General features: G+C 50.7%; 2 protein-coding genes across 4 annotated transcripts in view; one reads left to right on the forward strand and one right to left on the reverse strand.

The window, feature by feature from the left end:
- PLG (plasminogen) overlaps nt 1-9,097 on the forward strand; it is a 49,540-nt gene extending 40,443 nt beyond the window's left edge. For all 3 annotated transcript variants that reach the window (XM_075553862.1, XM_075553863.1, XM_075553864.1), the window contains 4 exons: nt 915-1,055; nt 3,128-3,234; nt 7,711-7,856; nt 8,789-9,097. In XM_075553862.1, coding sequence (XP_075409977.1) covers nt 915-1,055; nt 3,128-3,234; nt 7,711-7,856; nt 8,789-8,950 — 556 coding nt within the window. In that variant the 3' untranslated portion in view covers nt 8,951-9,097. The remainder of the gene's footprint in view (nt 1-914; nt 1,056-3,127; nt 3,235-7,710; nt 7,857-8,788) is intronic.
- Nucleotides 9,098-10,000: 903 nt separating this feature from the next.
- The window catches only part of SLC22A3 (solute carrier family 22 member 3), a 113,794-nt gene continuing 96,732 nt past the window's right edge, over nt 10,001-27,062 (reverse strand). Inside the window, exons 8-11 of the mRNA XM_075554293.1 lie at nt 22,020-22,128; nt 20,484-20,596; nt 17,357-17,456; nt 10,001-11,470 (exon numbers count right to left, since the gene is read on the reverse strand). Coding sequence (XP_075410408.1) covers nt 11,410-11,470; nt 17,357-17,456; nt 20,484-20,596; nt 22,020-22,128 — 383 coding nt within the window. The 3' untranslated portion in view covers nt 10,001-11,409. The remainder of the gene's footprint in view (nt 11,471-17,356; nt 17,457-20,483; nt 20,597-22,019; nt 22,129-27,062) is intronic.

Here is a 27,062-nt window from a genome sequence, read left to right on the forward strand (position 1 = left end):
CCTCCCTTCCTCCCTCCTTCTTCTTTTCACCTTTCTTTACGTCCTTCAGGAGACCTGGTGGCACAGTGGATTACACATCAGGCTGCGGACTGTAAGATCGGCAGTTTGAAACCACCAGTCGCTCTGTGGGAGAAAGACGGGCTTAAAGTCTCAAAGCCATCAGGGGGAGTTCTCCCCTGTCCTGTAGAGTCATGGTGAATTGGCACTGACTTGATGGCAGTGGATTTGCGTTGGGTTTTAATTCCCTGAAGCATGATGGGTGGAGAATAATCCAGTCTTACAATCTGCTGAGAAAAATGCCATCTTCGATAGAGGTCTCTACCGCTCAGCATAAAGAGGGGTACAAAGGGCAGGGGGCTTCAGGGAAGGCAGAGAGATCACCAAGAAGGAAGGTTTCACCCAGACCGTGGCTGGTAGCCTGGGCCTTGAAAGAAGTGTGGCTTTGGGACCCACAGAACATGAGCCGTGGGAAGTGAGGGATCTGAATTCAGGAGGTATATAGATATTCCCATTCTAGAGAGTTCATCTAAGTGGGAGCCTTTGGTGTATATTTAAAAAACAGATTTCTCTAGCTCTCATGTGGAGGATGGGCTGTAAGGGAGAGAAATGACAAAGAATGGAGTCGTTGGGCATAACAGGCCTGGTCACCACCAGCCACCCTGACATGGGTGTCTGTCCTTATGCTGGCTTCTATGCTGGGGCCAGTCTTCCTCTGTAAGAAGACCAGAAGGAGCCGGGAGAAGGTCCCTCAAGAGCCTGGGTCAGATGAAGCATGACTGTTTCTGGCCACTCAGAGGTCCTCAGTCCTGGGTCATAGTGTCAAGGGCTGACAACAGGAGTTTGTGGCACCGCAGGGGTGTCCACAAAAGGACAGGGCCATGCTTTCCTCCTAACCCCACCACCTGCTGTCCCAGGTCCCGCAGGGCATCCTCCTACAAGGTCATCCTGGGCGCACACCGAGAAGTGAATCTGGAGGCCGACGTTCAAGACATCGAGGTTTCTAGGCTGTTCTTGGAGCCCACCCGAGCAGACATTGCCTTGCTGAAGCTAAGCAGGTACGAACTGCTTCATCTGTGGGCTTTCCCATGCCTGCGGCCATTTTTTGGATGCTTGGGCATGTCCGGCACAGGAGAGCTTTTGTGGTGAGCGGGGCACACTGGTGCCGTGGAGAGAAGCCTGGGTGGGAGTCAGCACACCCAGACTCCGGCCCAGAGCTGCCTGACAGCAGTCGCTCAGGGGGCCGCAGCTTCTTCAATGTGTAGGAGTGAGTTTCTGAAACACGAGGTTTTACACCGAGAGCTCTTTCATATCATTTCATCACATCAGTCAATTGGTGCATGATCAGAAAAGGACTCTGTGATTCCCGTGGGGCTGGCGGCTCCTCTCCAAGTAGGAGTACGCTTGGGGGAGTCCAATGAGATCTTGTGCTGAAGAAAACTGCAGCTGACCATCTGCCTCGGTTTTCTCTCGCCTTTCGAAAGGGCGTTTTTAGGAAGTCTGACAAAGCACTAACATTGCCTCCATGACTTCAAGTTCGGAGTAGTCTGCGGCAGATCCCCACGGACGCTGAAGAAACAGGTGCTATTTTGAGGACAGGCAGCAAGGCCTGCGGAGGACCTCAGCTCCCTCTGATGCGGTCCCGGTGACAGTGGGACAGTGCTGACTGTGATGGACAGGGACAGGCCAATGGGTGGCTAGTGGTCAGGAGCTCAGTATGCTGTTCTGCCCTGTCTGTTTCACAAATACTTGGAAACTCTCGTGGGTCAGTAAACCGAGGGCTTTGTCTGATAGATGGTGGAGTGGTTACTCACTGCGTGGTCAGCAGTTCGAAACCACCAGCCACTTGGAGGTAGAAGGACGAGGCTTTCCACTACAGTAAAGAGTTATGGTCTCAGAGCCCCCCAGGGGAAGTTCTATCCTGCCTTAGAGGGTCGCTATGAGTCGGCATGGTTTGATGGCAGTGGATTATAGTGCTGGAAGATGAGTCCCCTAGGTCTGAGAACCCTCCGAATACACAGAGGCCACCACAGCAGACCTGGACGTACCAGCCACCTTGAAGATGGTGCAGGATTATGTTTTGTCCTGTTGGGCATGCGGTAGCCAATAGTTAATGCTCAGTCAAAGCCAAGCAACAGTAACAACCAACTAAGGGCTGACTTTCCGAGATGTTCTGATAGTGCGAAAGGAAAAGGGGTCTAAAGAGCAGCTGATTCTCCTCATGCCCCCCAGCCTCTGTCCCATCACCCTCATCTTCCAGTAAACTCAACTCTTCCTTCCCCCATGACCCTCCGAGGTGTGGGCCAAGTGACTGAAGCGATTCTGGGCTCTGTGACGGGCAGTGGTCAATTCAAAGTTTCAGAAGACCTACCCTCCTACTTGGAGAGTCTACAACAATTGATGTCTCACAAGGAACATCTTTAAAGTGAGCTCTTTGGGGAGGATGGTTGTGATACTCGGTCTAGCTTGGCCTTCAAGAAGGGGTGCTCGTTTCAAAGTTGGTGACCGTGTTGATGGGGGTTTTCCTTTGAGCTTATTGAGGTGGAATTGAATCTAAAATATCCAAGCGTAAGTATTTAAGATGCCCTGGGACTCTACTGCCATTGTTTATGCACTGTGCTAATTGCAAACTCTTTGGTTTCATAACCAGTACGTGGGTAAGTCTTAGAAATGTAGTGCAATGCGATTGACAGAGAGAAAGAGGGGCAGATTCACATGCATGGAGCAATCGGCTTCATGACCACCCAGTACACTGTCGCCGCTTCTGGCCCTGGACAGGATTGCTGCTAGAAGTTTCATGGATGGATCGAGGCCCCAATCAATGAATGTCTTTGGGTGTACTGACTCTAAAATTCCAGTGGTGAACAGGGCCCACATGTAAAGTGGGTGTGGGCCAGACCCTGCTCAGGGGCAGCCACCTGCAGCAGTTTCCTAACACAGCAGATGCTTCTAAAAATGCTTTCATAACGTGCGCTGGGCACACAGGAGGAGGCAATGCTTTTGTCCACTAGCTCTAGGCCAGCGAAACAAGAAAACACCAACTTGGAAAATTCTGGGTCTTTAAGCAGGTGGCTCCTCACTGAGGGTGACCGGGGACGACCACCTGTGAACTGTGATGTTTTTCCTTTAGGCCTGCCATCATCACTGACAAAGTCATCCCAGCTTGCTTGCCTTCCACCAATTATGTGGTGGCTGACCGGACAGAATGCTACATCACCGGCTGGGGTGAGACGAAAGGTGAGACAGTCCATGCGTGGCCCCCATAATGCCTGGCTTCCCCGGACAGCCCACGTGAGCCACGAGAGTTGTGCATGCTCCTTGCAATGATGGGTGCTGGGGAGTCTGCCCTCTCCTGAGTCTGGGCCCTTCCCCTATCTTCATGACAGGTCAGCCAGAGACATGCGGGAGGAGGAGGGACGATCTTCTTGCAATCACTCATCATCATTTCAACCTTAATATAATTTCCCCAAGTAAATAAGAACACTGCCCCCACCCCCATCAATTAAGCTTGTTAGACTATTTCCCACTGAAGTTGGCCCTACTGGGTTCCTGGAGCCCCAGGGGCACAGTGGCTATGTGTTGGGCTGCCAACCACAAGGTCGGCAGTTCAAAACCACCCGGCACTCTTTGGGAGAAAGGCGAGGCACTCTATGCTCTGAAAGAGTTCCAGTCTTGGAAACCCTCGGGGGCAATCCCACCCTGTCCTGTAGGTTTGCTGAGTCCGAATCAACTTGATGGCAGTGAGTTGGGATTTTTTTTGTTTTATACTGGGTTCCCAACCTGGGCCTTCTGGTGTGTTGGTGGAGAGGTTGTTCAGAAGATGAGAGGACAGCCTGAGGGAGGATGGGACAGCTTCTCACCCGCAGGTCTGGGATGGCATTGGACATTGGGGTGCAGCGTGAGACAGGAATGCGTGTCTGTGCCGCGCGTGCCCTGGTAGTGATGAGACCCCTGAGACCTGGGCCCTTGCTCACAGGAACACTTGACGAACAGCGGCTTGGGGTCTCTGCCTCTGTGGTCACCGTTCTGAGAGTGGTGTCGGGACCACAGGAAGAGTCCCGGTCTGCACACAAACCAAACCCACTGCCTTCGAGTTGGTGCCGGCTCCAAGGGACCCTCTAGGGCAGGGCGGACCACGCCAGTGCACTTCCAAGCGTTGCACTTCATGGGAGTAGACATCGTCATCTTGCTCTCTCAGAGCTGGCTGGTGGTTTCAAACTGCTAACCTTGTGGTTCACCGCCCAACGGGTAAACCCTCCGCCACCAGGGCTGTTCAGGCTCCACATTCGTGAGGTTCCGTTTGTACCTGTGGAGGGTCTAAACTCATCTGCCAAATTGTGTTCGACACGTGCGCATTTGCATAAGCTTGCTCGGGAAGAAAGGCTTTTCAGCTTGAGAGAGAGAAGGGAAGGAGGGAGCGCTGGGCAGGGGGAAAGAGAGAGAGAGAACGAAAAGAAAGGTAAGAAAGACCCAGAGGTCTAGATGAATTCAAACAGGCTCCCCCTCCCTTTCTGCCCGCTCCCTACTATTTCATCATACCTACCTTGCTGACTCCCCAAGGTCCCCCTTCCCACACTTCTGAGTCTGCAAGCGAGGAGGCGGAGGAAGCAGCCGCCCGGCAGCCCGAATCAGTGCAGATGAAGCTCACCTGTGCATGCTGCCCAGCACACCTTTCAAAGTGTGAAGACGATTAGTCACCAGGTGGCTATCCGGAAAACACTTTACAGAGGTTTGACTGCACCAGGAAGCCACACCCATCTCCCTGGCCTGGTTGCCAGGGTTCCGCAGGTGGACATTGACATGGGATGAACCCGGGTCAGGCCCACATTCTGAGGATGCTCTTAAAATTCCCTTTGTGCGTCTCCTGAGGTTGATATTACACACACACACACACACACACACACACACGGCAGGAGCTGAGGTTGACATGCTCCTTCAGGTTGGTGTCAATCAGGCATGACTTGAAGGCATCCACTGCTGGCCACGCTGCCTTGCTTGCTTCCCTCTGTGAGGGCGTCCATTCATCCCTGGCTGACGCTCCGCCTCTAGCAATGTGCCACCTCAGCCACCTGATGGCAGCATCTCCCCACTGACTGCATCCAACCAGTCACTGCCCGCCCCAAACGGAGCTTCCCTCTGGGTTTTCCATGGATAGTTTTCAGAAGTAGACCCACTGCTGAGCTTGTCTTTGGAGGCATCTCTGGGCGGCCTTGCACTTAGCCCTTACCGCTATCCCTGGACCATCTCTGTCCCTTATACAGCAGTTGATGGATTAGATACTAGCCTCAGAACACTCAGCCTTGCTCAGCAGCAGATAAAGCAGTGGTGAGACCAGGTCAGTCGGCCTGCAGCAGACCACCGGAGGAGGCTGCTCCTTCCTCGCTGAGACTCAGGTCAAGCCGGGCGCCACCCACGGGAAGCATGCGTGGTCACGACCTTCTTCTACAGTGCCTGGACCCAAAGACATCTCTGTTCTGGTTTGGAGGGCAAGCTCAGACCAGCCTCTTCTTTCCAAGTGGTGGGTTCACTTCCCTGCCACATACTTTCTAGCTCGGTCGCTCAGTTTTCTGAACTCAAGGAAATTTGCTAGATTTCTTTCAAATCTCTGTAGAAGAAAGAGAACCACAGTTCCTTGGCTGGTGGATATGAACAAACCATTTTCCACAAAACTCTGGTGAAGGCTGAGCTTGCCAAAAAAAAAAAAAAAAAAAAAAGGACACACACACACACACACACCACTCCTGAGTGTGTCCATATGGAAAAATCGCATTTCCTCAGGAGATTCTGTCGATGCTCTAATTTCCACTTGCCCAAAGTTATTTGTGTAGAAGGAGAAATATCCCTAATTGAATGGTCACCGGGGAAAATGGTCTCGCTCCCTAATTGGTGAGGCGTGTAAGTGTCAGAACTGGACGCAGACTCTTCCCCTTCCTATGTTAGCCAGTGTTTCTCTTGAAAAAGACACACTGAATAGCCATCAGGGTGCGTGCGGCCAGTGAGATGTTACAGTGGCTTCACCCTTGGAGCAAGCATTCTGGCCGCGTTCCTGGGAGCCATAACTTTGTCTGTACAATTTCTGGGAATTCATTGGTACAATGATGAAATACTTAGCTGCTCACCCACAAGTTGGTGGTTTCCACCCCCCGCCCCCCACCCTGTGGCTCTTCAGAAGAAAAGTCAGCACCCGAGACGGCAGCTCAGAAGACGCTATGAGACAATTTTACTCTTCACCGGGGTGGTGGTGGGGAATAATGTTTAGAAAACAAACAAAGAGGCACAACAGATTTAAGAGACGATGGAGGGTGAACTGAGATGTGCCAAGCTAGGAGCCACAGTAGGAGCCGGAGAGCAAGATGATGATGAACTGCGGGACAGGTGGCCACAGACCAGGGTTCAAATCCCAGTGCCACCACTTTCCTCGTGGGATCGGGAGCAGATCACAGAACCTTGTAAGCTTTATTATGCAGCACGAAGTAGTCCTGAGCAGACGCTCACTACAGAGGGCCGTTGTGAGGACTAAGCTGGGGGCCAGCGTGTGATGTGTTTGCATCGGAAAAGAAAAGAACTCTCAGTGGATGCTAAGACTCATTTTATCACTGCAAAATCCAGACCATAAAATGGACCATGCTGTGCAGCCAGCACCGCTCTTTCCAGAACATCTCCTCACCTCAAAGGAAAGCCCCGGTCCCAGGAAGCGGCTTCACCCTATTCTTCCCTCCCCGCTGTCTCTGGCAGCCGTGACGCTGCTTCCTGTCTCCAAGGACTTGGGATCCTTTATGTGGAATCATATCACGTCCGTCCTTTTGTGCCTGGCCGATTTCACTCAATGAGACTTTCTTTTTCAAAAATAAGATTTTCAATGTCCATTCAGGTTGCAATCTGTATGAGAACATCCTTCCCTTTTATGACTGAGTAACATCCTCTTGAAGGAGCCCTGGGGCTCTGCTTTGGGCTGCTAACCACAAGGGCAGTAGTTCGAAAACCTCAGCCACTGTGAGAGAGAAAGATGAGGCTTTCTGCTCTCATAAAGATTTACTGTCTCGGAACCCCACAGGGGCAGTTCCGCCCTGTCCTGGGGGGTCGCTATGAGTTGGCATCGACTCGATGGCAGTGGGTTTTCGGCTTTTTTTTCTTCAGAGCCCCAGTCTAGCGGTGCCACACTGGGAGGGCGAGTCTTCTGAAACACACGTGGCGGCACCCTTACTGCCTCAGCTACGATGTAGGCCTTAAAATACGAACCGTGAAGGCTGGCACAGCAGGGGAAATCCTCCAGTGAACCAAAGATCAGGATGTGACATTGTACCAGATGATAGGTAGCAAATTAAGCCTCGGCAAATCCTGACAGAGGATCTGGAAACACAGTAGCAGCTGTGTTTTCCAAACTTTTTTTTCCATATGAAAAGTTATTTGGTTATAGTTTTAAAACAAAACAATAACAGCAACTTGAGAAAACAAATAAACCACAATCCACCCCAAGGAAATTCACTGTGGCTAAACCCCCGCTCTCTGGGACCATGAAAACATTGTATCTAACACTTACACTTTCGGGACCAGAGAGAAAGAAGAGTTCTAGTCCTGTTAGGGACTGACTTGGTGGCTGTCCAATCTCACGGACACAAAGAGCTCTCTCCCATGGCCGCTGCTGCTCTGGAAGTTTTCTCGTGAACAGGTTTTGGGAACCCGGTCACTGTTCTTTCATCTCTGTCTACGCAGGCACCTTCGGGGCCGGCCTTCTCAAAGAAGCTCAGCTCCCCGTGATTGAGAATAAAGTGTGTAACCGGTATGAGTATCTGAATGGAAGAGTGAAGACCACCGAGCTCTGTGCTGGGCTGTTGACGGGAGGGGCGGACAGCTGCCAGGTAAGCAGAGAGGGAAGTGACCATGCGAGCTCGGATGCCTGTCTCAGCCGCAAAGTGGCAAGTTCAACAAGGGTCTGGCAAGTGTTTCCCAGACACTCTTAAGGATGACCCCAAATATGCATTTAGATAGGCCAAGGTGATTTCTTGGCTCTTGAATTCTAGACCGATGGTCCTTAATTGCCATCCAGTCAGCTCTGGCTCCTGAGGACCCATGCTTAACAGTGAAACGTGACCTGGCCCCGTGCCATTTCCACCATCGTTGGTTTGCTCAAGCCCATTGTTGGCAGCGGCGAGTGCCTTCCAACCTAAGAAATCTTCTAGTGCGAAAATGAGCAGCACGCTGTCGTAATCCATAGGGCTTCACTGGCTAATGGTCTGAAGTAGGTTCAGGCCTTTCTCCCCACTGTCTAAATCTGGAAGCTTCTGTAGAGACCTGCCCACCGTGGGTAGCATTGCGACTCTGAAATACGAATGGCTGAGCTTGCAACAGCATGTGGCGGCCACAGGGCGGCCCACTGACCCACGGCTCGTGGTCCAGTGAGGAGTAAGAGGCTGGGACGGCTTTTGTCATCAACCATGTGTTTCCTGAAACGTGGAGACTGGGGCCAGGATGCAGGACAGGACCCAGTTGCTGTAGTTTACCTCTGGGCTTGGGGTTAGCCCTGCCTAAGAGAACCGCACCCCCAACCCCCAATAAGGAATGTGTTCCGCATTCACAGGGAATTCCTCCCTCCTCAGGAAAAGCTAATTGGTGCCATTTGTTCTCAAGGCATGGCGCTGAGCACTTGGGCGCAGAATACGTCAGTGAACGTACTATCTGATGGGGAAGGGATGTCAGATATTGGGAAAGCTTGCATGAGTTTGAGGACGGAACCCCCTACGAAGATGCGGGAGTGTTCTCCTTCACCTGTTTCTCCTCCGCCTCTCTCTAGGGCGACAGTGGAGGACCTCTGGTTTGCTTCGAGAAGGACAAATACGTCTTACAAGGGGTCACTTCCTGGGGTCTTGGCTGCGCAAGGCCCAACAAGCCTGGGGTTTATGTCCGCGTGTCAAGGTTTGTCTCATGGATTGATGAAGTGATGAAGAATAATTAACTGAATGTGAGACAGGCGGGCATCCAATACTCTGGAACCTGGAACATGTGAGGGGATCTCCTGTGTTCAGACATAATCAATAGTAATCAAAGTAAGACCCTGTCCATTGCTACCATTGATTGCTAAACCGCTACATTTTTTATATATTACTGTCAATGGGCTGCCGGGAAGGAAGCACAGGTGTGGCCTCTGTTGAAAATAAACCAAACTGACCTTGACTTGAGTTGACCTTGCTTCAGACCTTCAACCCTTCTGTATTCTCTAACCAGCCCCTGTCCCCGGAGGGCAGCTCGCACACGCTGCAGTGAGCTGGCTCTTTCCACGGTCATCCTTGTGCCCAGGATGAACGAGTCTCTCCATCACAGGGACGATTGCTAACAGGCCACCTGGTACATTTACCTTGTCAGCTAAAGACAGCTACACACACACACACGCACACACACATCTTTCACATCTTTATTCTTGGCACCGAGAAGAATGTGTCCAGGACTGCCACGTGGAGAAGTGGGGGGGGGGGGAGGGTCATGACTACAAGTTCTATTCTTGGGTCTGAAATCTGCTCCTGACGACTTGACGCAAGTCCCACCCAGGGGACAGACACTGAGCAGAGCGCTGGGTGTGCTGGGACGCAATGGAGGCGTGATGCAAGACGGAGCCACTCGCCCGAATGTTATTCTGGGTCAGATTTGAGTCCAGGCGTGACGCCAGCGGCCTGCCAGGGGACAATGAGCACACAGAGCAGGGTGGCCGCTCGCCTCGCCCGGCTGCTCATAAAGCCGGGCAGAACACTGGCGCGCTGTTCTCAGGCCCCACGTAGGCAGCGGCCGGGGAGAAAGGACGTCTGTGGGGGGTGTTTGTTGTTTTTCTCTTTGACAATTTAATTTGTTGGTTTGTCTGTTTCGGGAATCAACATATCACCTCAAAAGGCAACGGGGGTGGGGGGTGGGGGGGGTGGGGGGGGGTAAGAGGGAGACAGGGCCCAGGTCGTCTGAGCGCAGGAAGAAGGGCCCAGGGAGCTGAAAGAAGGAGGCCTGCAAAGGAAGGGTGGATGCAGGCAGCAGGGGAGCCTCGGCGTCTGTGTTTATTTGATTGGAAAATACAACTGTTCGAGTGGACTCTCGGGTGCGCTTCTGGCTTAATGAGCATACTCGTGCGCATACACACACACACACACACACACACACACACTGTCCCAGGTCCTCCACAGAGAGGCTTTCTGCCCCGTTGGCAAGACTTCCCTTTGGTGCCCATTTTGCCTGGCCGCCCACCATGCCAAGGAATTCGTGAACGCGTCCTGCCTAAGGTGTGCACGCTGGATCCCCAAACGTGACCAACAGCACGTGCCAGGCAGAGGGCCATGCGAAAAGAGCCTACTGTGTGTACGTCTCACATTCCCAAAACCCCAGTGACCAAAAAAAAAGACGCAGTCTCTTATTAGTGTCTGTAAAGTTATATATAAAACTGCTACCAATTATCTTAAGCATGGCTATAGTTCACCTTTCCTTTAAATGCAAATATAAGCCCCTTCCTGAGACCAGGACCAACTCCAAACATCGAATGAGAACTGTCTGGATTCTCTTTGGGGGCATGGGTGCCCTCAGAGCACAGAATTCCCACAAGTCGGAGAAAGCTCTCTCGGCTATTAAGATCCGAAGACCAGTGGGCTAATGATCTCCGGGGTTCGTTCAGTAAAATACAGAGACGTGGGTTTTCTACAAGATGGGTCAAAGCTGCCCTGAATCCTTTCAGGACGAAAGCCTGATTTTGTTATAAAGAACAAAGCCCGTCCTCGCCGTACAGAGACGATTTCTTGTTCTAGCGGAAGCACCGGCTACAGCAAACCTGGGTGCAAGGTGCTGCAGAGACGGCGGGGAGAGAAGCAAGATACCACGCAAGCTCTAGAACTCAGAGAAGAAGAGGAAGCAGGGGCTCAGCGCTGTGGGGTCCAAGGCCCTGGGGCTCACCCCATCTCTTCCCTTTCTTAACAGGACCCCCACCTCCTCTCCCTCCGTGGAATCTTCAGAAGATTCCATGGAGAGCCTCAGGCCGGGATCAGAGCTGATGGACATGTGCACATGGTCACCTGCACCAGGCCTGCAACTGGCACACCCTGCTGTCCCCACCAGCTGGCATGAGAGCGGGATGGGAAACTTCGATGGTCTCTGCTAAACCCCACAGGGCAGGGAGCACCACTCCAGAGATAAGCTGCCGGGCTCAGGAAGAACCACGTGCTTTACAGGTGCTCCCAGATTGGGCACGTGGCACGTGCTCCCAGCAGTTCCGGGGGGCATCACACGTCAGAGTCCTCCAACGCGGCGTTACATTCCAATGTCTCATGGAGGATGCAGGGCGCTTGGACTGCAGGCACCTTCGAGGCAGGAACGGACGCTTCTGTAAGGCACATCGTTCCAGGGAGTGTCAGCCCCAAGAGGTCCTTCCCTCCGTCTTTGGCAGGGGCCTCAGAGGCGAGAGCTTGAGACCTGGCCTTTCCTTTTCCGGCCACATGTGTAGGAGTACGGGCTGGCCAAACAAAGAAGAGAAGAGAACATTCTTACTTTCCAAGGGCAGCGCAAGGCCTTCAAAGACAGCTTGCTTTGTAAGCACGCATCGCTAGCGCCGGCTCTGGTCAAGCACACTCATGCAGAGACCAAACCCATCACTGTTGAGCCGATTCCGACGCAGAGCAGCCCCACAGGACTGGCTGGGACTCCCCAGGTGGGCTCCCAGGCCGCACCCTTGCCGGAAGCCGGCTGCCACATCTTTCTCCCTCAGAGCGACTGACCAGGTCAAGCGCTGGCCTGTTGGTTAGCAGCAGTCAAAAGCACTTAACCACTGCGCTACCAGACATAGTGTCTCACAAAAACCCAACTTAAAGGCAACAAACACGGAATGCTATAAATACGTAGTGGTCTCCAAGTTCACTTTCAGATGACAACAAAATGTCGTGGGCTCTAACTTGTGGGGACATTGAGGGTGGCAGAGGAGAACTCTGACACATCAGGTTTTCGAAGTCCGATGCTTTCTGGAAGTACACGGAGGCTACATAAAGATCGTGGAAAAACAGAACGGAAAGACAACAGAATTTCCTCACAAACGTTGTGAGGCCCCCTCGTAGGTCATTTCTTCTCAGACAGCTCTGAGTGGACTTGAACCGCCAACCTTTTGGTTAGCAGTTGTGTGTGGGAACCATGTGCTCATTAGCACCATCGCAGTGGCAGTTCTTTATGGATTTCTACGGACTACCACACAGGTAACCACTGTGTCTGCCCTTCGTGTCGAGGGCCTTCCTCTCTCACACCCCCTCTCCATTTCACCAAGCAGGACGTCCTTCTCCAGGGACTGGCCTCTCCTGACAACATGGCCAACGTATGTCAGACAAAGTCTCCCCATCTTTGCCTCTAAGGAGCATCCTGGCTGTACCCCTTCCAAGACAGATCTGTTCGTTCTTTTGGCATTCGGTGGTGTTTTCAATGCTCTTTACCGACACCATAGTTTAAATGCATCGGTTTTGCTTAGGTCTTCCTTATTCAGTGTCCAATGTTCACGTGCATAGGAGGATATTGAAGATACTGGGGTGCGGGGGGCTTGGGTCAGGTCACATGCAGCCGCAATTGTAATGCATTGCTTTTCAACACTTGAAAGAGGTGCTCTGCAGTGAAACATGACAATTGTGGGGATGGAGTACGAGCTGGCAGGGTTTCCTGCTGCTGCGTACAGGGATGCTGAGTTGGAATTGGCTAGATGGCGCCTGACAGCGACTGCCACAACTACACCTGGTTCTGGAATGAAGCCGCTAACGTGAATGAACAAAGATAGCAGAAGTGATGTAATCACAGCACAACCTTAAAAAGAAAGTGTTCGCAGACTCTAGCAATTTGGGGATTAAGTAGCTTCTTCCCAGGGCCGATAGTGACAGAAAACAAAGTGTGCCTGAAGCCAAGGTATGGTCGATTGCCTCATAACCATATGAACACTGGACCAGGAAAGAGGGAGATCGTGGAAAAAGTGATTCTTTTGAACTCGGTTGTTGGTGGTGAAGAATCATCGAAAAGTTCATGGACTTCCAGAAGAACAAACGTATCTGTCTTGGAAAGAGTACAGTCAGCACGCTCCTTAGAAACGACGATGGAGAGATTTCATCTCAAGTACTTTGGACATGTTGTCAGGAGAGGTCAGTCCTTGGTCAAGGGCATCATGCTCAGTAAAGTGGAGCATCGGAGCAGAGAGGGTGACCGTCAACAAGATGGACGGACACCCGTGGCTGCCACAAGGGACTCCAACATAACAACTGCGAGGCTTGTGCAGGACCGGCTGTGTCTCATTCCGCGGCACAGAGGGTCGCTTTGAGCCGGAACAGACTCGGTGGGATGGAAGCACCAAAAGCAATGACACCACAGCATGCTTAGTTGGGACATGTCCAGTAAGTGTTGTTTTTACAGCAGACACCAGTATTATTTATGTCACCAGTGTTTTATTATGGAAAGGTGTGCATGTAGAAACATGTGGAAGGAATGGCCCTTCCACTTGGTGGCCATCATTCTTCATGGTTATGAATTGGGCAGCTATTCGTTTCTCCGACACACCAGTTAGACACCTCCCTTCAAAACTCCAGCTGTCTCAGTTGTTGTGCTGGAACTGGATGAGGTTGCCCTTCGGACCACAAATAATCATTTATTCTCCAGTTTTTCCTAATGAGTTTGAACTTCTTGGGAATAAGAATGAGAGCATCATCACTCGTGTTACATGAACCAGATAATAAACCAAACTCACTGTCACCGAGTCGATGCCAGCCCATAGCGACCCTACAGGACAGGAGAGTACCGTCCCTGTGGGCTTCTGACACTAACTCTCTCTTTTTAAAAAATTTTGAAAATATTTATTTATTATTTTAATAATTCATTTTATTGGGGGCTCTTACCACTCTGATCACAATCCATCCATATATCCATTGTGTCAAGCACATTTGTGCATATGCTCCATCATCATTTTCAAAACATTTTCTTTCTACCTGAGCCTTTGGTATCTGACACTGTAACTCTTGAAAGGAGTAGAAAACCCACTCTTTCTCCCCTTGGAGTGGCTGGTGGTTTCAGACTGCTGGCCTCACAGTTAGCAGACATTTTTGTTTTCGGATAGATATCTTGGATGCAGGCTTTAAAATGCTAAGTTCTATGCCGTAAGTTGCATTCTAAGAAGTTGAAACGGATTTAAAATTAGCTGTTGATATAGTTAGTTTATTGTGCCAACCTGGCCAATAAACTCATGTAGGGCTAATTGAAGGGTGGAGGGATAAATGGCTTGGTGAGCTTCCCTTTCTAGTTCTTGGGCCTCTTGTTTTGTGATGGTTGGACCAGGGTGCAGCTGCTTTAGCCAGTTCCCTGCTTCAGTTGGAAAGGCTCACTTCCTGCAAGACATCCCTGAGGAGAAGCACCCGATGCAGCCCTGGGTGCTGGAGCAGCCGTGTGGAGACCCCTGCTAGCGCCGAGATGCTTACACGTTCACTGACTCAGCTTTCCTCCTGCAGTCAGCATCATTGCTTGTGTTTTGTGAGATGGAGGAGGACTTTGTGGGTCTGTGTCAGACATATAGACTAATGTTGGACTTGTGGGCTTGGGCAGCACTGGGTTGGGATGTTTTCTTGATGTGCACTTACCCTTTATATAAAACTCTCTCTTATACATATGAATTTCTGTGGATTTGTTTCTCTAAAGTACCCAGAAGAATGCAGTTGTCCGTGTCTATCTTGAAGAAGGTATGTCATTTCTGTTGGTGGGTAAACCAGGTGGGGCACCCTTCTATTGGAAGCATGCTTACTATTAGTTGTGTAGATCCCCAGTGGGAGAAGACACCTATATTATACTCCTGATCAGGAACTTCTGACCGAGTTTCTATCCAGCCCTTGTTGACCACTGGAACTTTAGATTCTGCACTTTGCAAGTCCACAACATCCTTCACAGGCCACACAAGGAGGGCCTGATTTGGAAACCCCACTAAGACAACTGGACTTTACTTTAAACACACCTGTATGCAGATGAAAGGACCCGAAATATTTCCTTGGACTTGCTGGCACGCCCTAGTGTGAGAAGAAGCAGATGACTACAGTCCCAAGGTTATGGATTTGGAAATCGCTGGACTTTGGTTAAATCTCTTGCTTCGAAGGCATCCAAAGAACGGCACCTTGTTGTTAGGTGTGTATCTTCATAATCTTTTGTGATGACATGTCTTGGTCTGGCAGGCATAGTTCTGCCTTTGTGAATGAGCGTTGTTGAAAGTTTTGCCCTGTCGCCAACCCTCATTGTTTGTGTAACTAGTGTCCAGTCACTTACGTTTTTCATCTGTACCAGTCCACAGTTCATGTATTTTAGTCTAAGAAACTGTCCTATACATGTATACTTTCCTTTTCTCGATAGTATTTTAAATTCCATACTATTGGCCAAATTAATGATACTATCAACAGAATTGCAGTGTGCCCGATGGGGATGATTTATAATGTTCCCAAATAAAATGATAATGATGTCTCTAAAGTGGACCAGGGAGATATATATATATATAATATCTTAAATATATATATATAATATCTTAAATATATATAAAATATCATATATATATTTAAGTTTGCACTCAGTCAAAGCCCTAATCTAAGAAAAGTCATTCTTGTGATGTGGCCCTACTTGATACTAGCCTTCATGAAGAGATCATTGATGACATGGGTGCTATAGTAGAGTAGGAAGCAATCAGATGGTGCCCAGATATCAGAAAGAACAGTATCTGGGCATCTTAAAGGCTTGACTTAAAACAAGCAACCATCTAAGTGAGGTGTCAGCTAAATCCACAGGGAGGAAGCACACCAGTCTGGGTGATCCAAGGATTATAAATAGTGAATTCCAAGCCCACATGAGGGAACTGCAGTAGAGCTTGCATTCTGAGCAACTACTTTGCAGAAGGCTATGGGGGACAGTGACGGCACGAAACCCCTTTGCAGGGTCTCCACGTGGATTGACCCTCCAGTGATCCCTCTGACTGTTGACCAGGACACGAGCAGCCTTCCTACCAGACAGAAAGAGGATTACTGCAGATGTTTTCAGGTTAAAATTTAACCAATGATAACAGCTCATCGTTTGTTCTCCCTTTTGACCCATTTTAAATTTGTTCTAGTTTTTATTATTTTCTGTTTTCTTTTTGATCGAGCCTTTTCTCTGTTTATTTTATTTTTTTACTCTTGTTGGGTTTTTCTTTTTGGCTATATTTTTCTTTACATTAAATCCAAGATTGCCAAATCTATAGAGGCAGTAAGTGGATTAATAATTTCTTAGGGTTATGGCAAGTAAGGTTAGGGGGGGGGATGGAGAGCTAAAAATAATGAGACCAGAATGAAGCAAATATTCTACAATTGATGGTGGTGGAACAACTCTTAAATAGGGTTAGGCCATTGAATTGTATGATGTGTGAACTATATGTCAGTAAAACGGTTTAAATGAAAAAAAAACTGGCAGGTTTCTTAATATAAAAAGAACACAAGACCACGGGTTCCAATTGAGAAAAAAATCAAGCAATATAGAGATCTATAGATGATAATGGTGGCAGTTGTCCCTTCCACTCATCTTGGCGCACCCTTTCTACCCCGGAGGGTAACTTTCTAGATCTTTTCCTGTGCAATCTCATATTCGGATTTTCTCTCTCTTTTCACTAGGAAACATTTAATACAAAGAAAAGTAGACAGCGAGGTGTGTAGCTGCGCTTTTGTTGGCGTCACTCCTCTTCTGTACATATTTGATGGGCATTAGCTTTCTCTGTGAACTGTGGATACTTCCCTCTCCCAACTCTCTCCCCTTCCTCTCTGCCTTCCTCTATTTCTTCCAGATCTAAGGCCCAAGCTAGCATTCTGTCATCCATCTTTCCACTGAGCCACGGAATGGGATTGCTAATGGTCTCCAAATTTTAAAAAATAAGTACTCTAGCACATTTTCATCCACATGTTACTTTATAATCAAACTGGATAGTTGTTTCACGTCATTCCAAGTGAGTATTGATATCCCTCAATTCTTGGGATCACTGTCCAGTATTGTATGCTATTAAATTATTTCCTCGTTGGTACACATTGATACTACTTCAGCTCTGATGTATCAACAGTTTCTCTCCTGGGCATAGGCTTCTGAGTTTTAATAACTTAGAAATGCTTCCTTCTCCACAATGTCATTTAAAAAAGAATGCACTTGGTTTACAGTTTCCTTTTGTGTTAGCGTTTCGTTAACCTTTAGTCAACTTCCAGTGTTTTGTTTAGGATGTAAGGTAGGAATTTAATATTATCCCCAGCCCCCTCCAACCTTGGGTGCTCTGTTTTTTCCACACCACCTCTTCCCCTTCCCCACTGGTTTTGTTTAGGGTACGCTGACGTTCACATAGTACCTGCCAAGTTTTTCCACATCCTCCACGGTCTCAGGTAAAGCGATGCCCTTGGTTTCAGGCAATAGCATGACAAGCGCACCACAGAGGGATGCCAGGACGCCTGCGAAGTAGAGAACATGTGTTACCCACAGCCTCCTCTCCGCTCACTCTGGGCGTGGCTGTGCTCACTTATCTTCCAGAGGCCCTCAACAACTCTCCGCGGGAGCTCAGGGGTGAGCACTTAGCTGTGAACCAGAAGCTTGGCACTCGCACGCGCCAGACCCTCCAATGGAGACAACCGAGACGGCTGTTTCTGTTGAGGTTGACAGCACTGGAAAGGCCGCGCTGGGCAGTTCTACCCTGTGCTCTAGGGTTGGTTTGCGTCAGAACGGACCCAGGGGCAGTGGGTTTGATTCCCTTAAGAGTCCACGAGTGATGCATATCTGTTTCCAGCATCTTCAGCCTAAGGGCATCTCCCCAACAACAGCCAGAGACACCCACCCTCTCCTCTTTGATGTGCCCACCCTCAACCCCATGTTCTCCTCCATCTGTTTTCAGAGCCAGGCTGCAGGAGAACCCCGCAGCTCCTGCTCTCGCTGCATCTGTGCAGCCCATTGGGGTGCCGGCAAGTGGCCAACCGCTGCTCCCTGGACAGGCCCTGCTCTGTGGCGTCTGCTGGCTCTGGGGTGTGTTGTTGTCGTTGTTAGGCGTTGTGCAGGTGGTTCTGACTCACAGCACCCCATGCTCAGCAGACGCAAACCCTGCCTGCCCCTGCCAGCCTCACGATCGCTAGGTTTGGGCCCACCGTCGCACCCACTGTGCCCATCCATCTTGCCAGGGGTCTTTTCCTTTGTTCTGGGGTGTCCACCTGCACATTCCAAGCTCCTGCTATCACGTCACCGAATGACACATGGAGAGGAACCGTGCAGCAGTGTGTCCACCTAAAAGGGCCAATGGTGGTTAGGTTCCACCGAGGTGATTCCAATCCCTAGCCGCCCACCTGCAACCAAAGGAAACCCCGGCTGGTCGGCGCCATTCCCACAATCCTTAGAGCTGAGCCCAGTGGTGCAGCCACTGTGTCCATCCATCTGGCCGGGGGCTTTCTTCTTTTCTGCTCCCCCCTCCACCCCTTTACCAAGCATGATGCCCTTCTCCAGGGACGGTTTCTCCAGGGCAATGGACAGAAATAATCTTAAAGTACAGCCAGAATGCCCCTTAGAAATGAAGGCGGTAAGACTCTCATGTACTTTGGACATGCCATTAGGAGAGACCCAGTCCCTAGAGAAAGACATCATGCTCGGTAAAGAAGAGAGTCCGATCCGGTGGTCCTCGCTGCACCAGGCTGGAAGCATCACTGACTTGGTGAACATGTCCGCCTTCCCTTGGCTGCCATTCCGTCCTTTCTGGTCTTCCTCCTACTCTCCTTAGCTGAATCCTTGCCTATTGCTGCTCCCTCTTCTCCATTTGTCTGTCTGTCATCAGAGTTATATTTCTAAAATGCAAATGTGCTAGTCACCCCCCCCCCCCCACTTCAATGCTTCAGGAGAAAAGACAACAGCCTTTGTGACCTGGCTCCTCTCTGTCTATCTCTCCAGCATCGCCTGGCTCCTGGCTCCACCCCACACTCAGCACTCTGCCTTTTAGTCTGTTGGTTGCCTGAAGACACATCTTCCTCTTGATGTAGGCCTTTCCATGACCCGGGGTACCACCCCCCATCTCTCCCTTGGGGAGCTTCCATTCATTTCAGATCCCAACCAACCTATTACTCTCTTCTCTCTGGTTTCGCCCTGCGATACGCTCTCACAGAGCCCTTCCTTCTCAGTAGGTTAGCATTTATCGCCCTTGATTGTGGCTGAGTTTTGCAAAGCGTGGCTCTGTACCCAGCTAGACAGAAAGAAGAAGGGACAAATCTGCTTTGGAAGAAGGACAGCTAGAAGCTCCTTAGACGTGAGGATGGCGAGACGTCATACATGTTATCATGAGGGGCCAGTCACTGCAGAAGGGGCTTCACCGCCCTTGGTAAAGTAGAGGGCTCTTGAGAAAGAGTAAGACCCTCAATGAGATAGACTGACACAGTGGCTGTAATATTGGGCTCGCCCACAGAAAGGACGGCGCAGGTCCAGTCTGCGTTTCATTTTTGTACACGAGTTTGCTATGAGTCAGAACTGACTCGATGTCACCAAATCACTGCAAAAGACAAACTGATTTTTAAAAGTGTGGCTCTCTCCCTAAGTAGACCCTGAGAAGTAAGGGACTGTGTGGGGTGATCGCACTTGGCTCCCCTCCTGTCATCCACAGTCCAGCCAAAGGAGCTCCGAGATCCGACTGCTGAGCAATGGCTTTTTGAGCCCTGAACTTTATGACCAATGGCCATTGCGTGTATTATTAGTTGTGTAGGATGTCCTCCTGGACAGAATGTTTTTATTCAAATTGAACTTCTGAGCAACAAATAAAAACCACTCCCTATGAAAAGAGTAGGGAGTGGACCTTGGGGAAGGCAGAGTAAGGCAGAGGCCAACAGTATCCTTGGCTGCTGAGTGGGGACAGGAAGGTGTGCGGTCCAGGCAGCAATGTTATATTAGCACTGGGTTAGCATCGGATAAAATCGCCTTCAAGCTTCCCCACCAAGCTCTGATTCTCTCTATCCTTCGATGAAGCCCATGAAGTTTGGAGTGGGGAGGAAGGTACAAATAAGGTTATGGCCTATCTGTAAGTGAATCTGTGTCCCCAATTCTTTCAGCACGGCGCTTTAGCACAAAGCAGATTGATGAAGAACATCAGCCAATGTGGAACACTGAGAAATGCAATGCGTCTTTACACTTGTTTTCAAAACAGGTTCTCTCTGGTCGCGTGGGAATGATTGGTTCTGTTCCCCGAATCTATAAAAGGCTTGCGATAGGATTTGGGTTTGACCTAGCACCCAGACGGAGAAGGTCAAAGTGCACACTGCCCCTCCAAGCCCTTTCACATGGTCTCAGTGAGCACCACTGACCAGTCTCCAGATTTTATTGGAATCGGATTGGTGCCTCACGCTGGAAACCATTGGGATAAGATGTTAACTGGGGATCGGTCATGGCCAATTTGACTTCCATGAAAATAAAGGATGCAGAGGAAGACACTAGGAATACCAGATCGATGCAGTTCTTACCGAAGATGATAAGAGGTAGTTCTAGCCAAATGGCTGCGAGCCGGAAGAGCAGAAAGGGGGCTATGATCCCCCCAAAATCACACAAACCTGAACACAGTGACACGCCAAAGTTCCTGGAAAACAAGAAACAGAAACACGTGTGTCGGTGTATGTATATACAGGGAGATATTAAGTGAAAGAAGGAATTAGATAAACTCAAGAAAGGCAAGCTATGCAGTCCTAGAAGTAAAATTAAATCTAGTCACATCTTTAAACCCAAAATCAAACTCACAGTGGACCCCAGTGAGTTTCCGAGACTAACTGTTACAGGAGTAGAAAGGGCCTATTCTCTTGAGGAGCTGCTGGTGGTTTCACCAGCGCATCACCACTACACCACCAGGGATCCTGTGATTCCTGGTTTGGAGGACTGCTGCCCCTGCCTCTAGGCTGCTGGGACTCTGTCTCCTCTGGGTGTAGCTACACCCTGGGCTAAGGCGAGCCCCCGAGAGTCCCCAGGGTGTCTGCGGTCGGTGTCTTCCGCCAGCAGCTCCTGACCTTGCTTCTCTGTGACCTTCGCTTCACACGCATGTCCCTGGGACAATGCCCCTGCCAGGATCAGTCCACAGAAGCCCTCACACTCTGTCTTGTAGTGCCCCCAGCTGCAAGGCCCCGAATGTGATCAGAGGAGAGACTGTAGCCAAGACACAGTGCTGGCCAGACTCAACCTGTGGCCCATACAGGTGTGCTAACTGGGCCTTCCGATTCCACATCCACGGGCAGAATTTGAGGAGACCTTGGGTTCCCTTCAGGACCACCCAACAAAGGGAAAGCTAAAGGCCAGTGAGCCACACACATTGCCTGAGTGGTGCTGACAGGAGGCTGTGTTCTGCATGTGCAATTAAAAAACCCAAAACCCAAATAACCAAACCCACTGCCCTCGAGTCAATTCCAACTCATAGCGACCCTACAGGACAGAGGAGAACTGCCCCTGTGGGTCTCTGGGACTGTAACTCTTTATGGAGGTAGACAGCCTCATCTTCCTCCCATGGAGCGGCTGGTGGTTTCAAACTGCAGACTTTGCAGTAGCAGCCCAATGCATAACCACTAAGCCACCAGGGCTCCTCCCGTGGGCAATCGCATGATGCAGATGTTCAAAATCTTTGGAGAACAGCCAAAACAGGGCGCAGAAATGTGAAGCAAGCAGGAGCTGTTGGAACAATGATGCCACCAGACTCGCTGGCACAGGGTGGTCGCACACCTTCAGTTTGTAAAACAAGGAAATATCTGCAAACTGCAGCCGAGTGAGGCGCTGCCTGTACCCCCTTCCCACATGACCAGGGCTGAGCATAAACCAGAAACCCCTCTCTCACAAGATGTGAGGAACAGCAATGCCAAAACGGCAGTGATAAATCAACGCACATCTTCTTGACTGCTTAATTCAGCCCAGACTGAGAGGCGGCGAAGGCATGGGATCCAGTTCATCATTTTTGAAGCCAACTTGAAACATCTGGCGTGTGAGGGACTTATGAGAAACTGTGATATTTAAATTGGAATTACCGTAAAGTTGTTGGATACAGTTCTGAATTTACCAAATAAACAATTTCAAAGGCCATGGTTATTCCCAGTCTCCCGAGGGTGGCAACTGTGGTCCTCAACCATGGTATCCCTGTAAACACACAATGGGGGGAGGAGGGGAAGAGTTAGTGGTGTTTTTTCATTAACATTCAACAAAACAACCCAAGATGTTGGCTGGTATCTCACCAGCCCCCCACCCGCCCCCCAAAAGCCTCACTGTCCTCGAGTGGATGCTGACTCACAGGGACCCTGTAAGGCAAACAAGGTAGAACCCCCCCCTCCCCGTGAGTTTCTGAGACTGTAACTCTTTAAGGGAGTAGAAAGTCTCATTTTTCTCCCTTGGAGAAGATGGGGGCTTTGAACCACTGGCCTGAAGGTTAGCAGTCCAATGTGTAACCACTGTGCCACCACACAAATGATGAGCGCCTTGCTAATCTTGTAGCCGAGCTACAGTACACGCTGGGGCCAGCAGCAACAACAGGAATGGCCATCAGTCATATTATCATACACTTCTAGCAGAACTGGTTGATGATGCTGGTTTTCAGATCCGGGTCTTGGAGAGGCGAGGGGGCCTCTATTGTCAAAGTTGCACATTTCTTGGGAAAGGCTGGGGTGCCTGGACTCAAAGCTCTACCTTTCTGATTCTCACCTCTATACTCTCTCTACTGCATTCAGCTATTTTAGAGGGCAAAGAATGCTACTCAGAAATGGAAACTAAACAACAAGGATTTGCTAGGGGAAGATGCACCTTTTCTATGTGCTGCCTTCGGCAAGGCCAGCGGTTCAAAACCACTGGTCGCTATGTGGGAGAAGGATGAGACGTTGCTACATTCTGGAAAACCCACAGGGGCAGCTCTACCCTGTCTGAAAGGCTCTCTGTGAGTCACCATGGACTCGATGGGAGTGAGGTGTGTTTTCACTTTTTTTGCTTTTGCATTTCTCTACTAGAACCCTATTCAGAAGGTAGAGGGGGAGCGTGAGAGTGGTGTAGAGATGGTGGTGTCATGCCCACAGAACGGCAGCAGGATCAACTCACTCACTCATTGTTTTTCTCTTTCCCAGTCTCACCCCTTCTCCTCATAAATACATGCCCGGGTGCAGTCTAGCACTGACGAACCACCTAACTCGTCTCCAGTTCTTTAACCGTCCCTCCCCTCCCTCCGGAGGGGTTCACGTGTTTTACCTCATTGTGCACCTTAGATCTGTGTATGTTCACTTGCATATTTAGGATCCATTGGTACATGGAGGTCAAGATGGGTGACACTCCCCACCCCCCCAGACAGTGACAGGAGTGGTTGTTCACTGAGGGTACAGGAGGAGGGAGGGGGTGGAAGGGGAGCAGATAGCATCGATGATTGAACGACCCCGCCCAATGAGATTGAATAGCATGTGTGTGTGAATGAATATATTGGAATGTGCAAGGTATGTCCAGAAAACTTCCATAAAATAAATAAGATGAAGAAACGGTCTAAAAAAAAAAAAGAGATCCAGATTCATCAGGCTCACATGCGTTGGCTATGTTGTCAGGAGAGAGCAGTCCCTGGAGAAGGGCATCATGCTCCGCACAGCGGAGAAGCAGCCAGAAAGGAGGAGGAGGACTGTCAACCAGATGGAGTGGCCTGGGGCTGTGACCATGAGCTTGGACAATGAGCTTGGACGATTGTGAGCACTGCTTGGGGCGGGGCAGGGCGGGGTTTCCTTCTGCTGTGCCTCTGAGAAAGCACCTAGCAACAATGATGCTGCTTTGAGGACTAAGGTGCCCCTGGCCCGAGTCAGGGCTCCCCCATCGCCTCATCCGCATGTGAAAGTTGAAAGTTGGACACTGACTAAGGAAGATGATCGAAGAACCGGTGCATTTGAATGTTGGTGCTGGAGAAGAACGGAAAGTCCATTGGACTGCCCAAAGGAGAAAGTGACCTGTCTTAGAAGTAAGACCTGACGGTTCCTTGGAAACAAGGCTGTCAAGACCCCATCTTGCATTCTTTGGACATGTTGTCAGGAGAGACCAGTCCCTGGAGGACATCATGCTTGAGAAAGTGGAGAGGCAGCGACAAAGAGGTGGACTGACCCAGTCGCTGCCGCCACTGTGAGGCTGGTGCAGGAGCCGGCAGTGTTTCCTTCTGTTCACTGAGGTGGCGGGGGAGGGGGGAGGGGGAACAGACCTCGATGGCTCCTAACAACAGCAGCATCTGTTGGCTCTGGCACCTGACAATGACTCCTTCGTCTCACTCTGGTTATGTTCAGAAACCCCGTTTCTCTCCACCATGAGGAGGAGAAAGCACCAAAGGCCTCTCTCTGGGTGTTTTCTGGTCTTGAGCTTCCAGGGCCCAGGGGTGATCAGCAGTGTTCTATTTTCCCCCGGAGCGGGGCCAATGACGCCATCCTTTCCTAGAGCCTGGGATTAACAGGATGGAGACCTTGCCTGAGCAGGAGCAGAGCCACGCTGGCTCAGCTCACGCCTGGATTTCGTCTCCAAGCACAGAACTCTGGCCTTGTGTACTTACATGTCTCGCTCAGGACCAACCGCCTCCCTTGTCCACTGAGAGGCTGATTGCCCCTGCCTGAAGACAGGCGTTTTTAATTAGACAATTAGGCACGAATCAGGAGGCTGGAAGAAGTCCGTGGGTGCTGCGTGTCCTCTTAGAGAACGGCTCACTGCCGAGAGGGGCCCAGGCGCATGCCCCCTGTGGCCGTCCTGCTGATTCTGACTGTGGCCACACCAGGGACTATGGAGTGGAAGGGCACCACGCGTGGTCTTCCGGCCACGACTATTCAGAAGCAGTCAAGAGCCAGGCCTTTCTGCAGCAAGACCTCCGGCTGGGTTCAAACTGCCCCCTTTTCAATGGGGAGCCATGTGCCCTTCACCCCTGCTCACCCACCGAGGACTCTTCTGGACAGGCCCTGAGAGAAAAACAGGATTCCAGACTCTGGCTCGTGGCCGGGAGGCCCTCATCTAGCACAGCCTGCTTGCGAGTTGCCTGAGAACATTCCAGAGGATGAGATCCTTGTCCCAGCTGAAAACACCTGCAGCCTTCACGGAGGGAGGGGCGCTGGCTGGAGGGGCGCGTGGGGGACAGCCATCTGCTCTGGCGGGAGCCGTTGTAAACATGTGTTTATTTAGACAACGCTCTGGCTTTCCAGCCAGCTTGGGCAGGGGGGCCAGGAAATGCTCGCCCACCCCCCTGCCGTCAGTGAGCACCAGGTGGTGCCTGGTGTTTAGGTGGCGGGTAATGGAAAGAGGAGATGCAGTCTGGAGGTCCTGGGCCCCGCCAGACAGTGCAAGCTTCCCTCCCCACGTCAGTCTGCAGCCAAGGAGCCTCTTGGGGGCAGTGAGTTTCGGTCCATGAAGGAAGAGGGGCTCGGAAGAGGCGAGGGAGAGTGGCTATCCAAGTCACCAACCGGAACCAGCGTCGCCAACCTGTGTGCCGAGCGAAAGCGGAGCCAGTGATGGCGTTGCTGTGTCTCTTCCCAACACCAACCAACCGTCTGCATTTTAGAGAAGAGGAAGGCAGGGGAGAAGGCCCCTTGCTACCATGCAGGGAGAGCACGCCATTGTCCAGGTTAGGCACATGCGCTAGACGTTGTCCTCAGGGAGGAGCAATGACACGTTAGATTGGCAACCGAGGTTGGGCTGGTTGGGTAGGAGGAGACCACACCCAAGGCTCTGAATGTCAACACAGGCACCGGGGCAACGTGTGCCCAGCTCAGCGCAAACGCACAGGGGAGGCTGCCCATTTAGGCAAATATCGTGAAAACGCTGTCAGGAAGAGCAGCCTTAGGGAGACGGCCTCCCTTGCCTCCATCGGAAACACTCCCCACTCTTTCTCTAAAGCAGAGAGGCCAGTACCTAACTACACCGAGGAAACATGCACCTTTCCTCTAGTTCTTTAATGCTTCCTCCCCGCACTATCATGGTTCCGATTCTACCTTGCAAATCTGGCTAGACCAGAGCATGTACACTGGTGCAGATAAGAGCTGGAAACACAGGGAATCCAGGACAGATAAACCCCTCAGGATCCAATATTGAGAGTAACGATACCAGGAAGGTAAGGGGAAGGTGGGGTGGGGGGAAGAGGGAACAGATCACAATGATCTACATATACCCACCCTCCCAAGGGGATGGGCAACAGAAAAGTGGGTGAAGGGAGACGTCGGACAGTGCAAGACATGAAAAAGTAATCATAATTTATAAATTATCAAGGGTTCGTGAGGGAGGGAAGGCCAGGGAGGGAGGGGGAAAATGAGCTGATATCAAGGGTTCAAGTAGAAAGAAAATATCTTGAGCATGATGATGGCAACAAACGTACAAATGTGCTTGACACAATGGATGGATGGATGGTGATAAGAGTTGTAGGAGCCCCCAATAAAATTTTTTTAAAAAGGTGTCACAAAAGGAAAGTTTCAAAGGCATTAACACAAAACAACCCAAACTCACTGCCATCAAGCCCATTCTGAGTCGTGGTGACCTGTAGAATCGAGAAGTGCGGCCCCTGTGGGTCCGGGACACAGTAACTCGTGACGGGAGCAGCAGGCCCGTCTTTCTCCAAGGGACCTTTCAAAGCCCAACTTGTAATGACTACACTACACAGTAACCATGCCCTACCCACACCGGCCTCTCTCCATCTCAGTCCCCACGTGAAGCTCATCTCAGAGGGACTTCCTTCAGTAGCAATGACACAAGCCACCAGAACCATCTTAAAAGGCACGTGGAGGTTTGCGGGGTGGGTTGGGGGCATCCAGTCAGGTCCAGTTCGGAGTGACTAGAGGGAACCACGGAAGGAAACAGTGCCCTGCCCCGGGCTGTCCTCCCCAGCGATGCTCTGCTGGAGCTCACATGGTCACACCTCTGTATCATTCCATCTCCTACCAGCACAGACACACGCTGAGCTTGTCTGCTGGGCGTCTTAGGTGGGAGACCAAGGCGTCTCTCTGAATGGGGTCTCTCTCTCTCTGATGGGGTCCTCTCTCTGACTAGGGTTTGGGTGAAGCGACGAGCGCCCACTGGAGCGAGAGCCCAATTAGTAT

This window comes from Tenrec ecaudatus, chromosome 7 (assembly GCF_050624435.1).
Source record: "Tenrec ecaudatus isolate mTenEca1 chromosome 7, mTenEca1.hap1, whole genome shotgun sequence".
Classification (NCBI taxonomy): Eukaryota; Metazoa; Chordata; class Mammalia; order Afrosoricida; family Tenrecidae; genus Tenrec; species Tenrec ecaudatus.